The 14,449-nt window shown below is 34.5% G+C and overlaps 2 protein-coding genes across 4 annotated transcripts; one reads left to right on the top strand and one right to left on the bottom strand.

Annotated features, from left to right (window-relative positions):
* Nucleotides 1-2,442: 2,442 nt before the first annotated feature.
* LOC591899 lies at nucleotides 2,443-9,401 on the bottom strand. Its single transcript, XM_011668940.2, has 4 exons — nucleotides 9,272-9,401; nucleotides 6,120-6,344; nucleotides 4,324-4,455; nucleotides 2,443-3,234 (listed from the first exon to the last, which is right to left on the bottom strand). Exons 2-4 carry the CDS (start codon nucleotides 6,337-6,339, stop codon nucleotides 3,098-3,100), a joined length of 489 nt encoding a protein of 162 aa, XP_011667242.1. The 5' UTR covers nucleotides 6,340-6,344; nucleotides 9,272-9,401; the 3' UTR covers nucleotides 2,443-3,097.
* A 119-nt stretch (nucleotides 9,402-9,520) lies between these two features.
* On the top strand, nucleotides 9,521-14,145 carry LOC591917 (protein SYS1 homolog). 3 transcript variants are annotated; one of them, XM_011668937.2, is made up of 4 exons: nucleotides 9,521-9,588; nucleotides 10,764-10,936; nucleotides 11,624-11,691; nucleotides 12,381-14,145. In XM_011668937.2, the coding sequence occupies exons 2-4, from the start codon at nucleotides 10,775-10,777 to the stop codon at nucleotides 12,616-12,618; spliced, it is 468 nt and encodes a 155-aa protein (XP_011667239.1). In that variant the 5' UTR covers nucleotides 9,521-9,588; nucleotides 10,764-10,774; the 3' UTR covers nucleotides 12,619-14,145. The 3 variants fall into 3 exon arrangements, with proteins under 3 accessions (XP_011667239.1, XP_011667241.1, XP_796556.1); XM_011668939.2 differs by having other exon boundaries at nucleotides 9,525-9,742; XM_791463.4 differs by having other exon boundaries at nucleotides 9,525-9,817.
* The last annotated feature ends 304 nt before the right edge of the window (nucleotides 14,146-14,449 follow it).

The raw sequence follows: 14,449 nt of genomic DNA, 5'->3' as shown, positions 1-14,449 counted from the left end.
ATACTATAAACTTATTGAAGGATTACTTGGATATTGAGTTCCATGATGTCCAGTCAATGTTGCAAGAAAAAATTGTCTTTGATCTCAACATACCCATCCAGATTTTGTTTTGTACTAGCTGTTTCAGTTGTCTCGTAGCTACAGGCCCTTGTCAAATTCTGTGATCAATCTAAATATATCCTTTTGGGCTTATATGAGTAATAGTATGAAAATACTTGCTTTGTCGTTAAAGGATTGAATATGTACACTTCCAACATGTTTCTGAACACTTCAATTTGTATTTTTCATGAAATATGAATGATTGATTGTGGTTCATTTTCATTGCCTTTTTAATAAACATAAATGACCCATTGAATCAATCCTCACAATTCACAAATTCAGTTTGAAATTGTGGAAACAGGACAATATTTTTCACTAAACATATTGTTTTTCAAGATTAAAATTTGCATTTGATTTGCCATCCAAAGGGTTTTTCATAGTTTTGTTCATGAACTTGAAGAAAAGATATGTTACATATACAATGGTGCCAGTTTTGAGGCTTTATTTTTTTTTTGAAAAATGTAAGGGGCTCCAACATGTTTGAGTTTCTTTCAAGGCTAATTTGATTTTGTAAAACTTGTTTATTGAAATGAGGTAAAAGGCAATGTCTGTTTTTTAACACCTCCGTCCATCTATTCTTCCGTCCATCTTTTTTGTCAACCAGTGATGTAATTGCTTGTATAAAAATAGACATCTTCATTTGAAATTTTTGAGAGTTCATGTATTTTATTACAATTTACTCTGCTGCAGACTAATTCATTCTGTGTGTGTACCGGTATTCATGGGAATAAAGTACCTACGTTTTTACTTTAAGTGTAAAATCACCTTGGCATGGTCTTCACTTATTTCTATTTACATTCACTCAACATTACAAATAGTTTAAGCTATCAGTTTTGAAAGTGATACATGTACGGTAGTCATTTTATTTGGGTAGTTTTAACACTACCAAATTGTTTAACATTGCCTTTTGATATCTATGTAGTGAAATGTTATTACAGTATTTATTCTGGTAGTCGACTGCTTCACATGAATTGATATAATAGTACAGAGCAAAGTTGAGTTTAATTTAATTTTAATTTTCTATAGAAATAGATTTAATTTGAAGGAATTGTTTTTAAAAGCTAAAACAGAAAGAAATAAAATCTGTAAAGCAATAACTATGTAGTTAATACTTTGGCAGAAACTTGAAATTGTGCCAAATTATGAAATGAATATCTTCCTGCACCAGAAAATTCAGTCTTTCATAGGATTCTATGTCTCATCTTAAAGAAAATATTAATTCTTGTAACTAAAATAAATGTATAGCTCTATTTTGTACTGAATATCTATCTTTTGCTAAATAGTGTACAATATTGATATTATTCAGAATGTATCCATGTCTACCTTTCTTCATTCCATCCATTTTCATTGACCATGTTGGTCTATACAACTGGGAAATTGAATTCCTAGTGAAATATTTTGTACATAATGTATAGAGATGAACCAATATATTTCTTGTACAGTATGCATCACTAATATTAGCGCAGTGCACTTGCTGATTAAATATGAGAATAAACTTGACATGTGATGTGATTAATTTTTTTTGAAAACCTAATTTTGTGGTGGCCATGATTTTATGAAGTTTAATGAATTGTATGCTCAGAGACAGAACAACATTACTGGCAACTCCTATCACCACTGATGCAATGTAGTAAATTACCTGGTAAACATTGAGATCAGTGCAATGGATGACAAAGGAGTCAAGTTATAAATATTCATGGACATAAGATGAGTTGAAGATGAAAAGTTATCCTAGATTTATAAATAAAGAAGAAAGAGAGAAAGGGAGGGAGGGAAGGGAAAGAAGAGAGAGAGAGAGAGAGAGGGAGGGAGGGAGGGAGGGAGGGAAGGGAGAGAAGAGAGAGAGAGAGGGAGACTAAAAGCACTAATAGTTACTGTTCCTTGTAAAGACTTGATCACAGGTTGTCTGCCAATATCTACTGAATGATTGAGAACAAAACGACAAATTTCAATGAAACCAGCGAAAAAATAGCCCTCAAAAGTTGCATAGAGTTCAATGCAAAACAAATTAAAAAATTTAATTTTAATAAGTAGCCCCCGAAATCTTTAAAATATTTTTTCCCCAGAATGAAACTGTATTCTTTACACATAAATAACAAAAACAAGGACGTCGGTCAGCTGAGATGAAAATCCAAATCATCTTGTTCGTTCCTTATGTGTAACTTGTTATTTTGAATTTTGTAACATATATTGCTATTTTATACTACATAATCAACAATTCATTGTAGTTATGGGCAATTTCTGACAAAATGCTATCTATTTCCAGAACTTGCGACTACTTACATAACCATAAAACAATACTCGAGCACCAGAGGCAAGAAAAGTAGACAGAAGACACATAAATTGGCATCAAATGTTCAAAACATTTTAATTTTGCATCTGATATTGTCAAGACATCAATCTAAAACACAGAGGACAAAATCAATTGTCTGGGAAAAGTCCAACTTCAATAAAAACCACAAAACACACAGCACTACAGAAATATAATTCTCCTTTTCTTTACACTTTCACCTGTGCAAGTTATAATTACAAGTCACATTCATAAGTTAATTTCTTGCATTCAACATCAAGTAAATATCTTGCACATCAAGTTAATTTGGTGGATACTGTCGATAGCATTGACTTGACTTTCACACCTCATAAGGTTTAAACCGTTCATTTAATTGCATCCTTAAGTCGCTGATTTTCGAATCCATTATAGAATGTATCTAGGACAATGCCGAGTGTTTGGTTAAAGAACTCAAAAAGCTACCAGTTCTATAATATAATCTATACAATACATGTGTGGTGGGGAAATGAATTATGATTTTTCTTAAGCCTCGTTCATATTCCTATTATCGGTATTCATCAAGATAAATCACAACACTCTAGCACGACACCGATCCCATTTGCATTTAGATTCATGTCCTGAGGATAATTTAGATCCTATCTAGCAAGTTAATGAATATTTCTCATATCAAATATACAGGTTTGAGGGACATGGTTTGGGTTTGGTGGTCTATTTCTTCCATTCGTTCTTCTCGTAGTCCCACTGGGAGGCTATGCCGGTGACTGGACCGTTCCTGATGGCGATCTGGTACCTGAGCTGGGCTTCTTGCCACTCGTCCGACATGGTGTGTGGCAGGGGTGGCGAGACTGAACAAGGGAAGAATAGAAAATGAAAGAGTGTTAAAAGATTTGGGATAAGTTTTTGAGAATTTCGTCTGAAGGTTTCGTATAAATAAAATCTGTTTTCAAAAACTTTTGCTTCACGATCCCTTAACAACACAGAATTATAGTTTGTGCAGGGTTTTGATTGTTATGTGGGGGGGGGGGGGGGATTTCCCTCTGTCCCCTATCTTTTCTTTGCTCTCTCTGCCTCCCATTTAAAAAAAGGATGTAATATGACTTCTGTTTTCATTCACATTTGTGCATTAAGTGAGATATTAGGATCTACTGAAGTCAAGAAGTATTTTGGTCCCAATTACAAGCTGATATTCAACTTTTAAAAGGCAAGACTTCGGACTATGCAGAAAAATTGCATTCGAATAATTTTGAGTTATTTTTTAAACATAGAGCTACGGTGATGTCTTGCAACGTCCAATTTTTCACATGGATTTCCTCATTTCAATTCATTTTCATTTCCACAATTCCATAAATTCTTCTGCATGCATCATACAAGACAATTATCCTAAATATAATGTATCAATGTTTTGTATCTCTTTTCTGTTTTTGAAATTAGAGCCTTATATGTTTTTTTTTTTACATTAAACATTTGTTAATTTATTCCCATCTTCATATAAAAACAATAGGTCTTTACAATATTATACATTTAAAAAAAATACATGAAATTATACAAATTCATGCAAATATAATACATATAAGCAGTTAAACAAAAAAATCATTTCAAACAGTATCAAAGAGACCAAATTAACCAGTCGAAAAATGAGACAAAGGAAAACTAAAATAATGCAAAAGGCCTTGTAAAATAAGTTCCCTTCAAGTATAGATATCATTTGTTTTTTCCCCAACTTATTCTGTTACTGAAAGATATGTAAACAAATTAAAAACAAACAGTGGATAAAGACATTTAAGCCAGAGGAACAGCATAGTATAAACTGTTAAGTATGATTAGGTTTTCACATGTATGTGTGAGCAAAACAAATATCCATGTAAAAACGTACTTTGGACAGATAAATGAAAATGAAAGTGAAATATGGATCTAGGAATTTAATGTAAACTTACTGTATGCCTTCTGGAAGCCATAGATGACTCCAGAGACTGCTATTGCTATACACACTCCACCAATGACATATTTCCATTCACCAGTAGGGGCCCTCATTTCTGAATAGGTCTTGTTGAAGCTCATCCTGTACACTATAGTAAACATGAAGAAAAAAGGAGCACGAGTATGAGCGATATTCAATGTGCTTAATATATTTGTGTACATAGATATCATATTCATCAGGGATGAGACAGAGAAATTCCCCCAAAGGAGGAAGATTAAATAGGAGTGCTGGGCAACACCCCTGACAGGGGTTTAGGGGACAGAGCCCCCTTACGGGGAAAGCATTAGAAATATTTGTTACTCTATAATATTGTTTAAATGAGAATAAAATGCTGCTACGGAAGTGAGGTCAATGCTAGATGTACAATTAATGATAATCTGAAAATGTAAGTTTTGGGTTGTTTTTTCCCCCATCTTGAAATCTCGAAATTGGCGGAAGAATATCATCCCTGATTCATATACTGCATAAAAAGGCCTCTGATTGGTCAAACTTGCAGGCAAAGAATAAGTTTATAGGTATTCTGAAAAATGAGATGTATTCCTGCTTTTTGATGTACAATAGATATATCAATGAACGTATTCTTGACATGATGTAATGCCTTTTAGCATGAAATGGGCGCAGCCATTTTCTTGACAATGTGACGTACCAGGCAAAGTTGTACATGTATCATGCAAGGATGCACCAAGCTTTAGTTAGAAAGACTTTTTAACTCAATAACAAAACCTTTACTTTTCAATGAGGGAAAAAAATAGCTGAAATCGTAAAAATTATATTCAGTGAAAAATATATAACAGGGGAACAACTGTAACTCATGTATTTAAAGATACTAAAATATAGCAGTTGACAAATCTGTTTTATTTAAAATGTGAAAATTTCACCCCAGAAGAGCACCAATGTATTTGTGAAATTTGCATTTTGGCAATTGTAGTAGAAAGGATAATAGCAGGTGAATGAAATACTTCATCATCACACACAACTGGGAAGGAAGCATCCATAAATTTGTATACAGATTTACTTGATTAACGACATCGCATATTACTTCATGTTATCAAGGAAATGGCCATGTACATGTCATGCTTTACCGTATACAATTTGTACCTCTCTCATAAACTTTGGTAAGGAATCTTGTAGATTAATGGGCAAGAATATAATTAATCTCTCAGAATAACTCAAGTTATTTTTTGGGACGACATATGAATTAATTAAAATTTTGTACATCTGTTACCAAATAAGTTGAGACTTGAGACTATATTTTTCTATATTGATTGTACAGATAACTCCAGCCAAATTTTGAACACTGAATTGTACATGAGTTTTCTATGAAATTGTAATGAGGTGGAAAACTGTTTTCCTGCTATCAACATTCTAGAGGAATTTATACACAGAGAAATTCACCATTGCTTACATTTTCTGGGAGAGTGAAAATTGTCAACAACAAAAACATTAAAAAAACCTATATTACCATACCATTATTCATGGTGAATCATAGTCAAAATTTATAGTCATATTTTATGTCCGTTATTGTGGATATGTCCATCTTCAAAAGTCATGTTAACAACCTACAATAATTGCAAGTTACGACAAATATTTTTTTCACATAGAAGAATCAATTTCTGGCTGCCCAATAGGTGAAGCCTCTCCCCATCTCAGTTGAACCACTCAAGATCCAATCCCACCTCTACATCAGTCATCAGTAATAGATAGAGAGATAGCTCTGGAAAGCCCCAAAACAGTGAGAGATCCTGGACTTACGTTCTTTCTTATCGGCCTGTGTCAATGCTTTCCAGTCACCCCTCTCTTTGACTTTGAGTGCCTGCATCTCTGCTGAGAGTTCAGCTTCCTGCACAAATCTGCAGTTGGGGGCTGGGTAGTCCAGTCTGTCGGCGTAGAGTTTGTCATGGAAGTTCCTCTTGGGTGTCCTGGAGACACTGGAGGCGACCCTCCTCACACTCAATCTCATCAAGGATGCCATGTTGACTGCTATGAAAAATGAAAATGAGGAAATGAAACTTTGTTATTTGATGCAAGAAAAACTGTAGTGAAGAACAAGGACCCAACTAAACATCCAGTCTTAAAGGGATTGGGTGTCTTTGCCTCAGATTCATGCTGCAATCATAATCATAAACCTTTAAATCAGTCAGGAATCCCATGACTTTTACAAGCTGATCGCCTGTCTGATTTTCAAGATATATATAATTGTAATATGTGAGCAAATAGATTCAGGTCTAGATTCTAGAAGTATTGATTTCAAGAGAAAATGCCACCAGACTGTTACATTCCAGTTCAAAACACAACTGGAAATTTATTCTGTATCATATCTAAAATATGAGTTTCTTTACTGCTGTTGTCTGTTTAACAATTTTGTGTACATGTGAATGTTATAAATTCATAAGCTATTTTCAATACTGTAAATGTTAGCTCAAAATTGAAATGTTCACGTCAGCTAGGAATGTTTTTCTTTTACCTTGCAAAGTTCTTTTCATGCCTTGGTTGATGAATCTTAATTTCAACAACAAATTTGTGAGCTTGCAATTTGTATTTTGGTACCTTCATAATCCAATATCAAATTTTGAGATGGAGAAAAATTTGCTGGATTGAATACAAGATGTTTCATCCAAATGGAGGTCTGGAATTTTACATTTATCTTTACTGTATTTAATAGACAAATATAACTTGGAACTTGAGACTGGAGTGACCTAGGCTTGGTTTAACACTAATTTTTTTTACTTGATCAATATGAGCAAAACCAACTGTCTCATCTTGTCAAGTGTCTGTGTGACTGAGTGACATGCATCAGCCATCACATCCAAGAAATTAAAAACTTGTCTGGAATTGTTACAATTTACAACCCTGTTTAGTGCAGTGTTTACACTTTACACTGCTCAGTAAACACAACAACATTGACTGGTCAATGGTAACATTTGCAGAAAGAAGAAAAAGTAGTGAATAAAAAGTATAATTATGTGACAAAAAACAAAAATCATTTACATTATGATTTCATATAGATCTATGAAATGGTCAAATCTGACTAACTGCCAAATATTATGAGTTAAAACCAAACAAAGGAGGAAGTTCAACATGTCAAAATATGATTAGGCCTAATGACTATTAATGTTGACATTGAAATTAGAAATAGAAATTAGTAATTTAGAATGGGCATTTGGCCATTTCATGATTGTGCATCTGTTTGGCCTTTAGGCTTTAGATTTGTCCTTTATAAGTTTGTCTTACATTATACAGTTGTACCCTAAATCTTTATTCTTTAAAGATTTCTGAAATATTGCATGTAAATTTCTTCAAATAACTGTTTTAAAGCAACTGTCTGGACACACAACGTCTTGGTATACTGTACATGTAGGGTGCGTTCAAGCGACACTTTTTCACCCTAGAAACAGTTGCTTGAACGCTTTCCTGATCCTGCAGTAACCATGTTTTGTAACGCCAAAACAGCATTTTGATTTGTGATTCATGTTAGGGTGTCTGAACGATTTTTCAATTTTCAATTTGGGATCGTTTTTCACCATTTTTGTTTGATATTTGAATAAAAAATGTTATCAGAATAATACATTTCAAATTTCAAGTCTCACCGATGTTTCTATCAAAAGTTACAGCCCCTCCAACACGCTGGTATATTCATATCATTTTGGTCAAAATCGACGAAAAAGACGTCCACGCAGAGTGATGTTGTTTTGCTAAATTTAGCCAAACAGCTGTATCGCGCGATATGCAAGCGTATGCATATCGTACGCATGCTGCTAAGCCAATCCGCGACTTGCAGCTTGAGCTAACGCTGTCTCCGCGACATGTGCGATTGACTAGTATGGTTGGCGTTCGTCGCACAATAAACCCGGAAGTGAATGCACGTTATAGTCAATGGCAATATCGCGGAGACAACGCACGTTGTCTCCGCGATATTGCCATTGACTATAACGTGTATTCACTTCCGGGTTTATCGAGGGAATTGCCAACCATAATTTCAGTCACTATAATGTGTAATTGAATTTGGGGTTTCGTTCGTGCGCGGAGATGTTACGCGATGTAACCATGGTTTGGACTGAGCGGAGCGCACGCCTCCTAATTAGCTGATCCACCAAATAGCGAGAAGGGTATTTTTAAACTGTTATCAGTTGTGATCCCTAGGGGCTAGCGAAAATATAATCACATAGAATTATTCCTTAGGACTGGGACTACTTATCGATCGGGGCGTCATATCTCAAAAGTGACAAACCTCAGAGTTAGCCAGGACACAATGTTTAAATTGCTGTTTTGACCAAGATATTTTTAGAATTTCGGGGGCTACGCCCCTTTGGAAATATTGGAATTCACCTGCTCTTTCATATGACACCTCATTCATTGATTATCACCTTCAGGATCACAACTGATAAAGGTTTGAATCTCGATTTGAAAAAAAAAAATTGACTTTTTTTGCATGGTCGCGCAATGCACGTAGGCTGCATAGGGATGCGTGTAATCTCTATGGGAAGAATTTTAGCACACAACATCGGGTGCGCGATCAGACACCCTATTCATGTTTGTAATTCTAGCTTCAAAAATCGCTTGAACGCACCAGTAGATATATACACATACTTTGATACATATATACTTTACTTTATTTGATTATATTTTAGGCTTAGTCAGTTTATAGTCACAGTATCAGTATCTGCATCTGCAGCAGACTTGATCTCACGATAATTTCATCTCACTCGACTTGCACTTGTACTCATTTTTGCATGTTTGGTATGCACGTATGGACAAACTTTATTAGGATTCATTATTAAGCAATTTTAATCGTCATAACCCTACAAATTCCATACAGGCACATTAAAATTTAACTTCAAAGGCAACATCATGACTCATCTTATACATAACTGCATTAACTAGGCATTTGTAGATAATTTTCTTACCCTGTTCAAGCCTGAGAGAAAACGAGATACCGGCTACCGGAACTTGATCTGCAGAGGGTATGCGAGCAGTGTAGAGGGTCAAATTAGCGACAAGTTTTCTGTCTAATATTTTCTTTACGCTGATTATATAACAAAAAACAAATCATCTTCATAAATAAATATTTTTAAATATTTAAATATTTATTTACATATTTTGAAGACAATTTTGTACTGAAATTTGCAATAATTATATCATGTCATGCACATTGTCACGAGTTTTAGTGATCAAGTTGTGAAAAGTAGGCAACATTACACCGCACGTACGCTCCACCTCTCCGGTAGGTCAATTCTCCCCCAACCTGTGCCGTAGCGTTCCGTACATGCGCTTGGCTCGCGTTGTTGTCGTTCGAACTTGTATTTAGCTACTGCACTGCTGGCACAAATGACGTGTAGCACTGAGTAGACTTGCGGGCAGAGCTCCGGTCGAGCACAGTAATTTTGTGATTTTTTTATTAGAGATTCATTTAGAGAGACTGCAATATTTCACACAAGACTGTATCAGTGCAGGTAATTTTGTCATGCCATGTAGAATATAATCTGATGTTTTCTCTCTCGAGCTAGTGATAGTCACAGTGAGAGTGAGAGTGAGACTGAGAGTGAGAGAGAGAAAATATCAGATGCTCAACTAGACAGAAATGACCGTCTATGGGTCTATTGACATTTGTCAACATTCCCCTTACACATTCTAAAGGCGGAACAACCATTGATATATCATCATCTAGATTTCAGTTTAAATTTAAAGCTTCTATGCTATGATCTGTCTGTTCTAACTTAGACTCTATATTTGATTCCTAAACTAATTTACAGCCCACGTATAACTAGACCAAATTTTCTGTCTCTTTCGTTCGTTAGCCTCTGATTTGGGTAGCGTCAGCTCTTCTAAAGAGAAGAGCCGACCTACCCAAATCAGAGAGGAGCCGACCCTACCCAAATCAGAGGCTAACGAAGGAAAGACACAGAAAATTCGGTCTAACGTATAACAGGCTCAACTTCAGCTCGGGCTAGGCGCAGACAAATATTTTTCCCTCTTTTTATCGTCAAGATACCCAATAATGCCAATGGTATGTGAGAGTAAGACTTGAGATAATTTGTTTACAAAGGCTGAAAATCTTGAAATGTCATTTTATTCAATAATTAAAAGGACATTTCCTTTATCTAATCTTAAGACTATATATTCTGGAGGTAAATTGATGAGTGAACAGATCGCCACTGACTATATTATGTTCCACCAAATTAAGTTGGGCAATAGGCACTTTGTGGAATAATTTCAAGATGAGACAAGGCTTGATTTTTAACTGACTGATATGAAGTTTCCCTCCAATTCTAATCTAAATACACTTACAGGTAATCAAATTATCAAAATGACAAGGAATGAAGTTGTGTTGAAAAAAAATGTGTTAGTCATAGCATTTGTATTTATAGATAATTTGATCTTTTTACTTTTGAATCACAGATTGTAGCACGATGGGGGCCTCATTCCGGAGCTACGTGTGGGATCCTATGCTACTCTGCTCACAGATCATTGCCATGCAGAGCGTCTTCTATGTGTGCTTTGGTATTTGGTTGATTTTTGTGGACTATATTTTGGATCATCCCAGATCGCTAGGCCAGATATTTGGTTACGATGTAGGTCATTTTCCCTGTAAAAGTTTGTACTTTTTTTCCTCCATCTCATGTTTTATTTTATTCTCTACTAACAGTTCCATCAAATGTGCTGATATGGAATGAAAGTGGCATACCTTAGTTAAAAATGATAAACCTGAACGGCTATGTATTAAATGTATTTATTTTGTTTCTCGATGTAATTTATCACATGTTAAATGTTCAAATTACAGTACAATTGAATTGAAATTTGCAAAATGTGAAATCATTTAATAATAATAATAAAAACAGTGCTTATAAAGCGCTTACCACCGAAGTCTCTAAGAGCCATAACAAACAAAATACAACGATAAACATACAAAATACAATGATATACAACGATAAACTATTACATATTAAAAAAAAAAACAGTATGCACAAATAATGAAATATTTGCAACCCGTCATGCAATACTCTGTTGAATCTTATCTCTATTCTTTTAACTTTTTATACAACTGTACCAACAATGAAATTATACAACCACTTTAGATAGTTAATAAGATTACATACAGTAAATACATATATATATATATATCATTTCAGAAATCAGTGTTGTCAATACTGATTTTGTATTATGCCATTTATAGTTTATCAAAGCAAAGAAAATCCCTGATTTTATTTTTTAATTAAAAATGTAATATGATTTTATAATACCATTTTTTTCCTCCACAGTGTCTTGACTTCAGCAGTTCTGGAGGGAGAATGATCGCTGCAGTCTATGTCATGAATGCACTTACTTGGTAAGTACATTTTAAGATGTAAACTCTACAAAATTTGTCCATTTAAAGACTTGTTAATGACTTGTCATTGATTTCAAGTAGTAGCATCAAACGTTCAGGGAGCAGGGGCGTACTCATGGATATGGCTATGTGTTTGATGAACTTTGGAGAAAAAAATCCAGAGTTGCAGATTTTGTTAATTCTAATTTATTTTTATACAAGAATATTAAATATTTGTGTGTGTGTAATGTTCACATTTGATTCTCTATATTGGTTAATGTTGTATTTAAATCATATCAAAGAAAGTTTGTTTGAATTACCGGTAGGAGAAACCTGTTCTCTTGCATGGTGCCTTCACATCAATAGAGGTTTTATTTAGCCATTTAAGAATCTTCAAAGTCTTCTGTAATTTCTACCAAAATACTGGATGTTCTGGTGATGATGATTGATGGATATGTACCGGTATTTAATTTCAGTTGAGAATTTGAGTTTCTTAATCAATGAAACTCCAAACCAATATTAACATGTGTATGCCTCCTCCAATCTCATAGAATGGTCATGGGTATGATGATGCTGATCATTTAAAAAAAAATTTTTTTTTTTTTTTTAAAAAGAAAAATTGATACATTTCCCTGTTCCCTTCATTCTTTTCAATAATAATAATTATTATAATTTTTGTTTTATTGTGATTTTGTTATTTTTTTCCTCAGTGCTACTGGACTATGGTGTATTGTACAGAGGACAAAGCAGTGTACAGACTTCTCAGTGACGGTGCACTTTTTTCATTTCATTGCCTGTTGGATGTACAACTCAAGAATTCCTAGCTCGCTGGCGTGGTGGTTTACGAACATTGGTTGTATAGCGTTAACGACAGTGCTGGGAGAATACTTGTGCATGAGGACTGAGCTGAAAGATATTCCACTTACTGGGGCAAGGGCTGACTTATGACGGATGTAAGATGGAGGCAAGGCTGCCCCAAGATGGACATCATGCACGGACAATGTGTATTTCTGAGATGAAAATCTTCACAATCATTGGTCCCAGGATGGCATTGACAGTGATGCTGGGAGGACACTTGTGCACTGCATCGGGACTGTGATTGAAGACTATCCACTCCATGGGAGCAGGGGCCAACTTCTTTTAGATTATGCCGCATTGGTGCAAGGTGGGAGTAAAATCAGTGAAGCGGTGACAGTATTGGAACGAATCCTTGACTTGTTCATGCAAAATGAAATGAAAGACATTGCGCTGATGCTGGAGCAAAAGCAACTGATGACGAAAAGAAGGAAGAAGGCTGCATGAACTCTAGTTCATGCCAGCAAATATGTACTGTTTGTAATTGTATTTGTATACAGACAGAATTCACACAGTGATATGGAAAATGTACACATGCAAGCTTACAGAAGACTTCATTTGCAAATCTGCTTTTTAAGAACTCCATGACTCAACATGAATGTCACAGGTCAATGCTCAATACAGCTTCTAGATGTCGGGGACAAGTGATAATGCTTACTACATTTCGTATTTACATATAGTGAGAGATGGTCCCGAAACTGCGCCTCATTGTTAGGGGTTGCAAACAAAAAGGCAGAGTACATGTAAATATAGTTCAAGAGAAGGAATGAATTTCAAGTATAGAGCAGATTTGTCTCTCGTCTGCAATCATGACCATGTCTACTGGAACATTCAATGTAACCTACACGTACTAGTTATTTATAATTTGGCTACTTGTTCGACCAAATAAGTTATATTAAAATGGGGTTGTCTTATTGTGATGTTACCAAAAGAAGCATTCAGTTCAAATAATGTACTTGTAGTAGAGGCACCCTGTATAATGAAGCTGGATTTACAAGTCTCTACATGTCTTATCTCATGAAATGAAATACAGGAAGTAAAGTTCTGGCTATTTATTTTCTGAGTGCCCACCTTTATATATATTGATTTTTTTTCAAGCAAATTGCAACTCCCATCCTGAAAAGGTTGAAATTAATTTTTGTTGTCATTATGAAGTTTTATAACAACTAGCAAGTGAGCTTGAGAGTTAGATCATATACATGTATCACCCTGAAAGAAGGTAATAATTTGTTTTTGTAGTATTTGTCTATGGGATGATTTGTATTGTTTTAAAGTTCAGCTCCTGATTCATTTCATTCAGGTGGTTGCTAAAGCTGGGTTCACTGTACTCTTATTAGGCCTATTTAGTTTGTTGTTCAGAAATAAATGTTATGATTTATTTGTTTAGATGTTCACAATTCATGTGCAATTTGGATGTACCATTTCATTACATGTACTCTGTTTACAAGAGCATAACTCAATGATATTCTTCTCATGGAACTACCAATGTTCATAATACAGTTTACAAGTAAATTACTCATACCCTTACCAAGTATGTATGTGAAAACTATATATATATATATACTTTTCCAGTTCAGAATATTGGTTCAGAAACCAGCCATTGGTAAATGGCCTTTGGGGAAAAAGGGATGTTCTACTGAAACTGAAGTATATACATGTACACTGTACAGGCTAAAGTAAAATATGAAGAATTAATTTGATATTACATGAAGCTGAAGTGAAAATATTTGTTGTCAGGGCAGAATATTTGAATTTCCAGACTGTAAATTCTGCTATTTATGAATTAATTTTGGATTTATACAATTTATACAATTTCATTGTTTTGTTGTGTACTAAAGGATCAGCGAGGATATAAGGGAAATGTTTTAAAAGTAAAAGTAAAAGTAAGACATGTATATAAACATGTTTTTATATAGTTGTATAA

The sequence above is a fragment of the Strongylocentrotus purpuratus genome, unplaced genomic scaffold, assembly GCF_000002235.5.
Source record: "Strongylocentrotus purpuratus isolate Spur 01 unplaced genomic scaffold, Spur_5.0 spur5_scaffold_8, whole genome shotgun sequence".
NCBI lineage: Eukaryota > Metazoa > Echinodermata > Echinoidea > Camarodonta > Strongylocentrotidae > Strongylocentrotus > Strongylocentrotus purpuratus.
The sequence above is the reverse complement of the archived record's forward strand: the minus strand, read 5'-3'. Positions and strand labels throughout refer to the sequence as shown.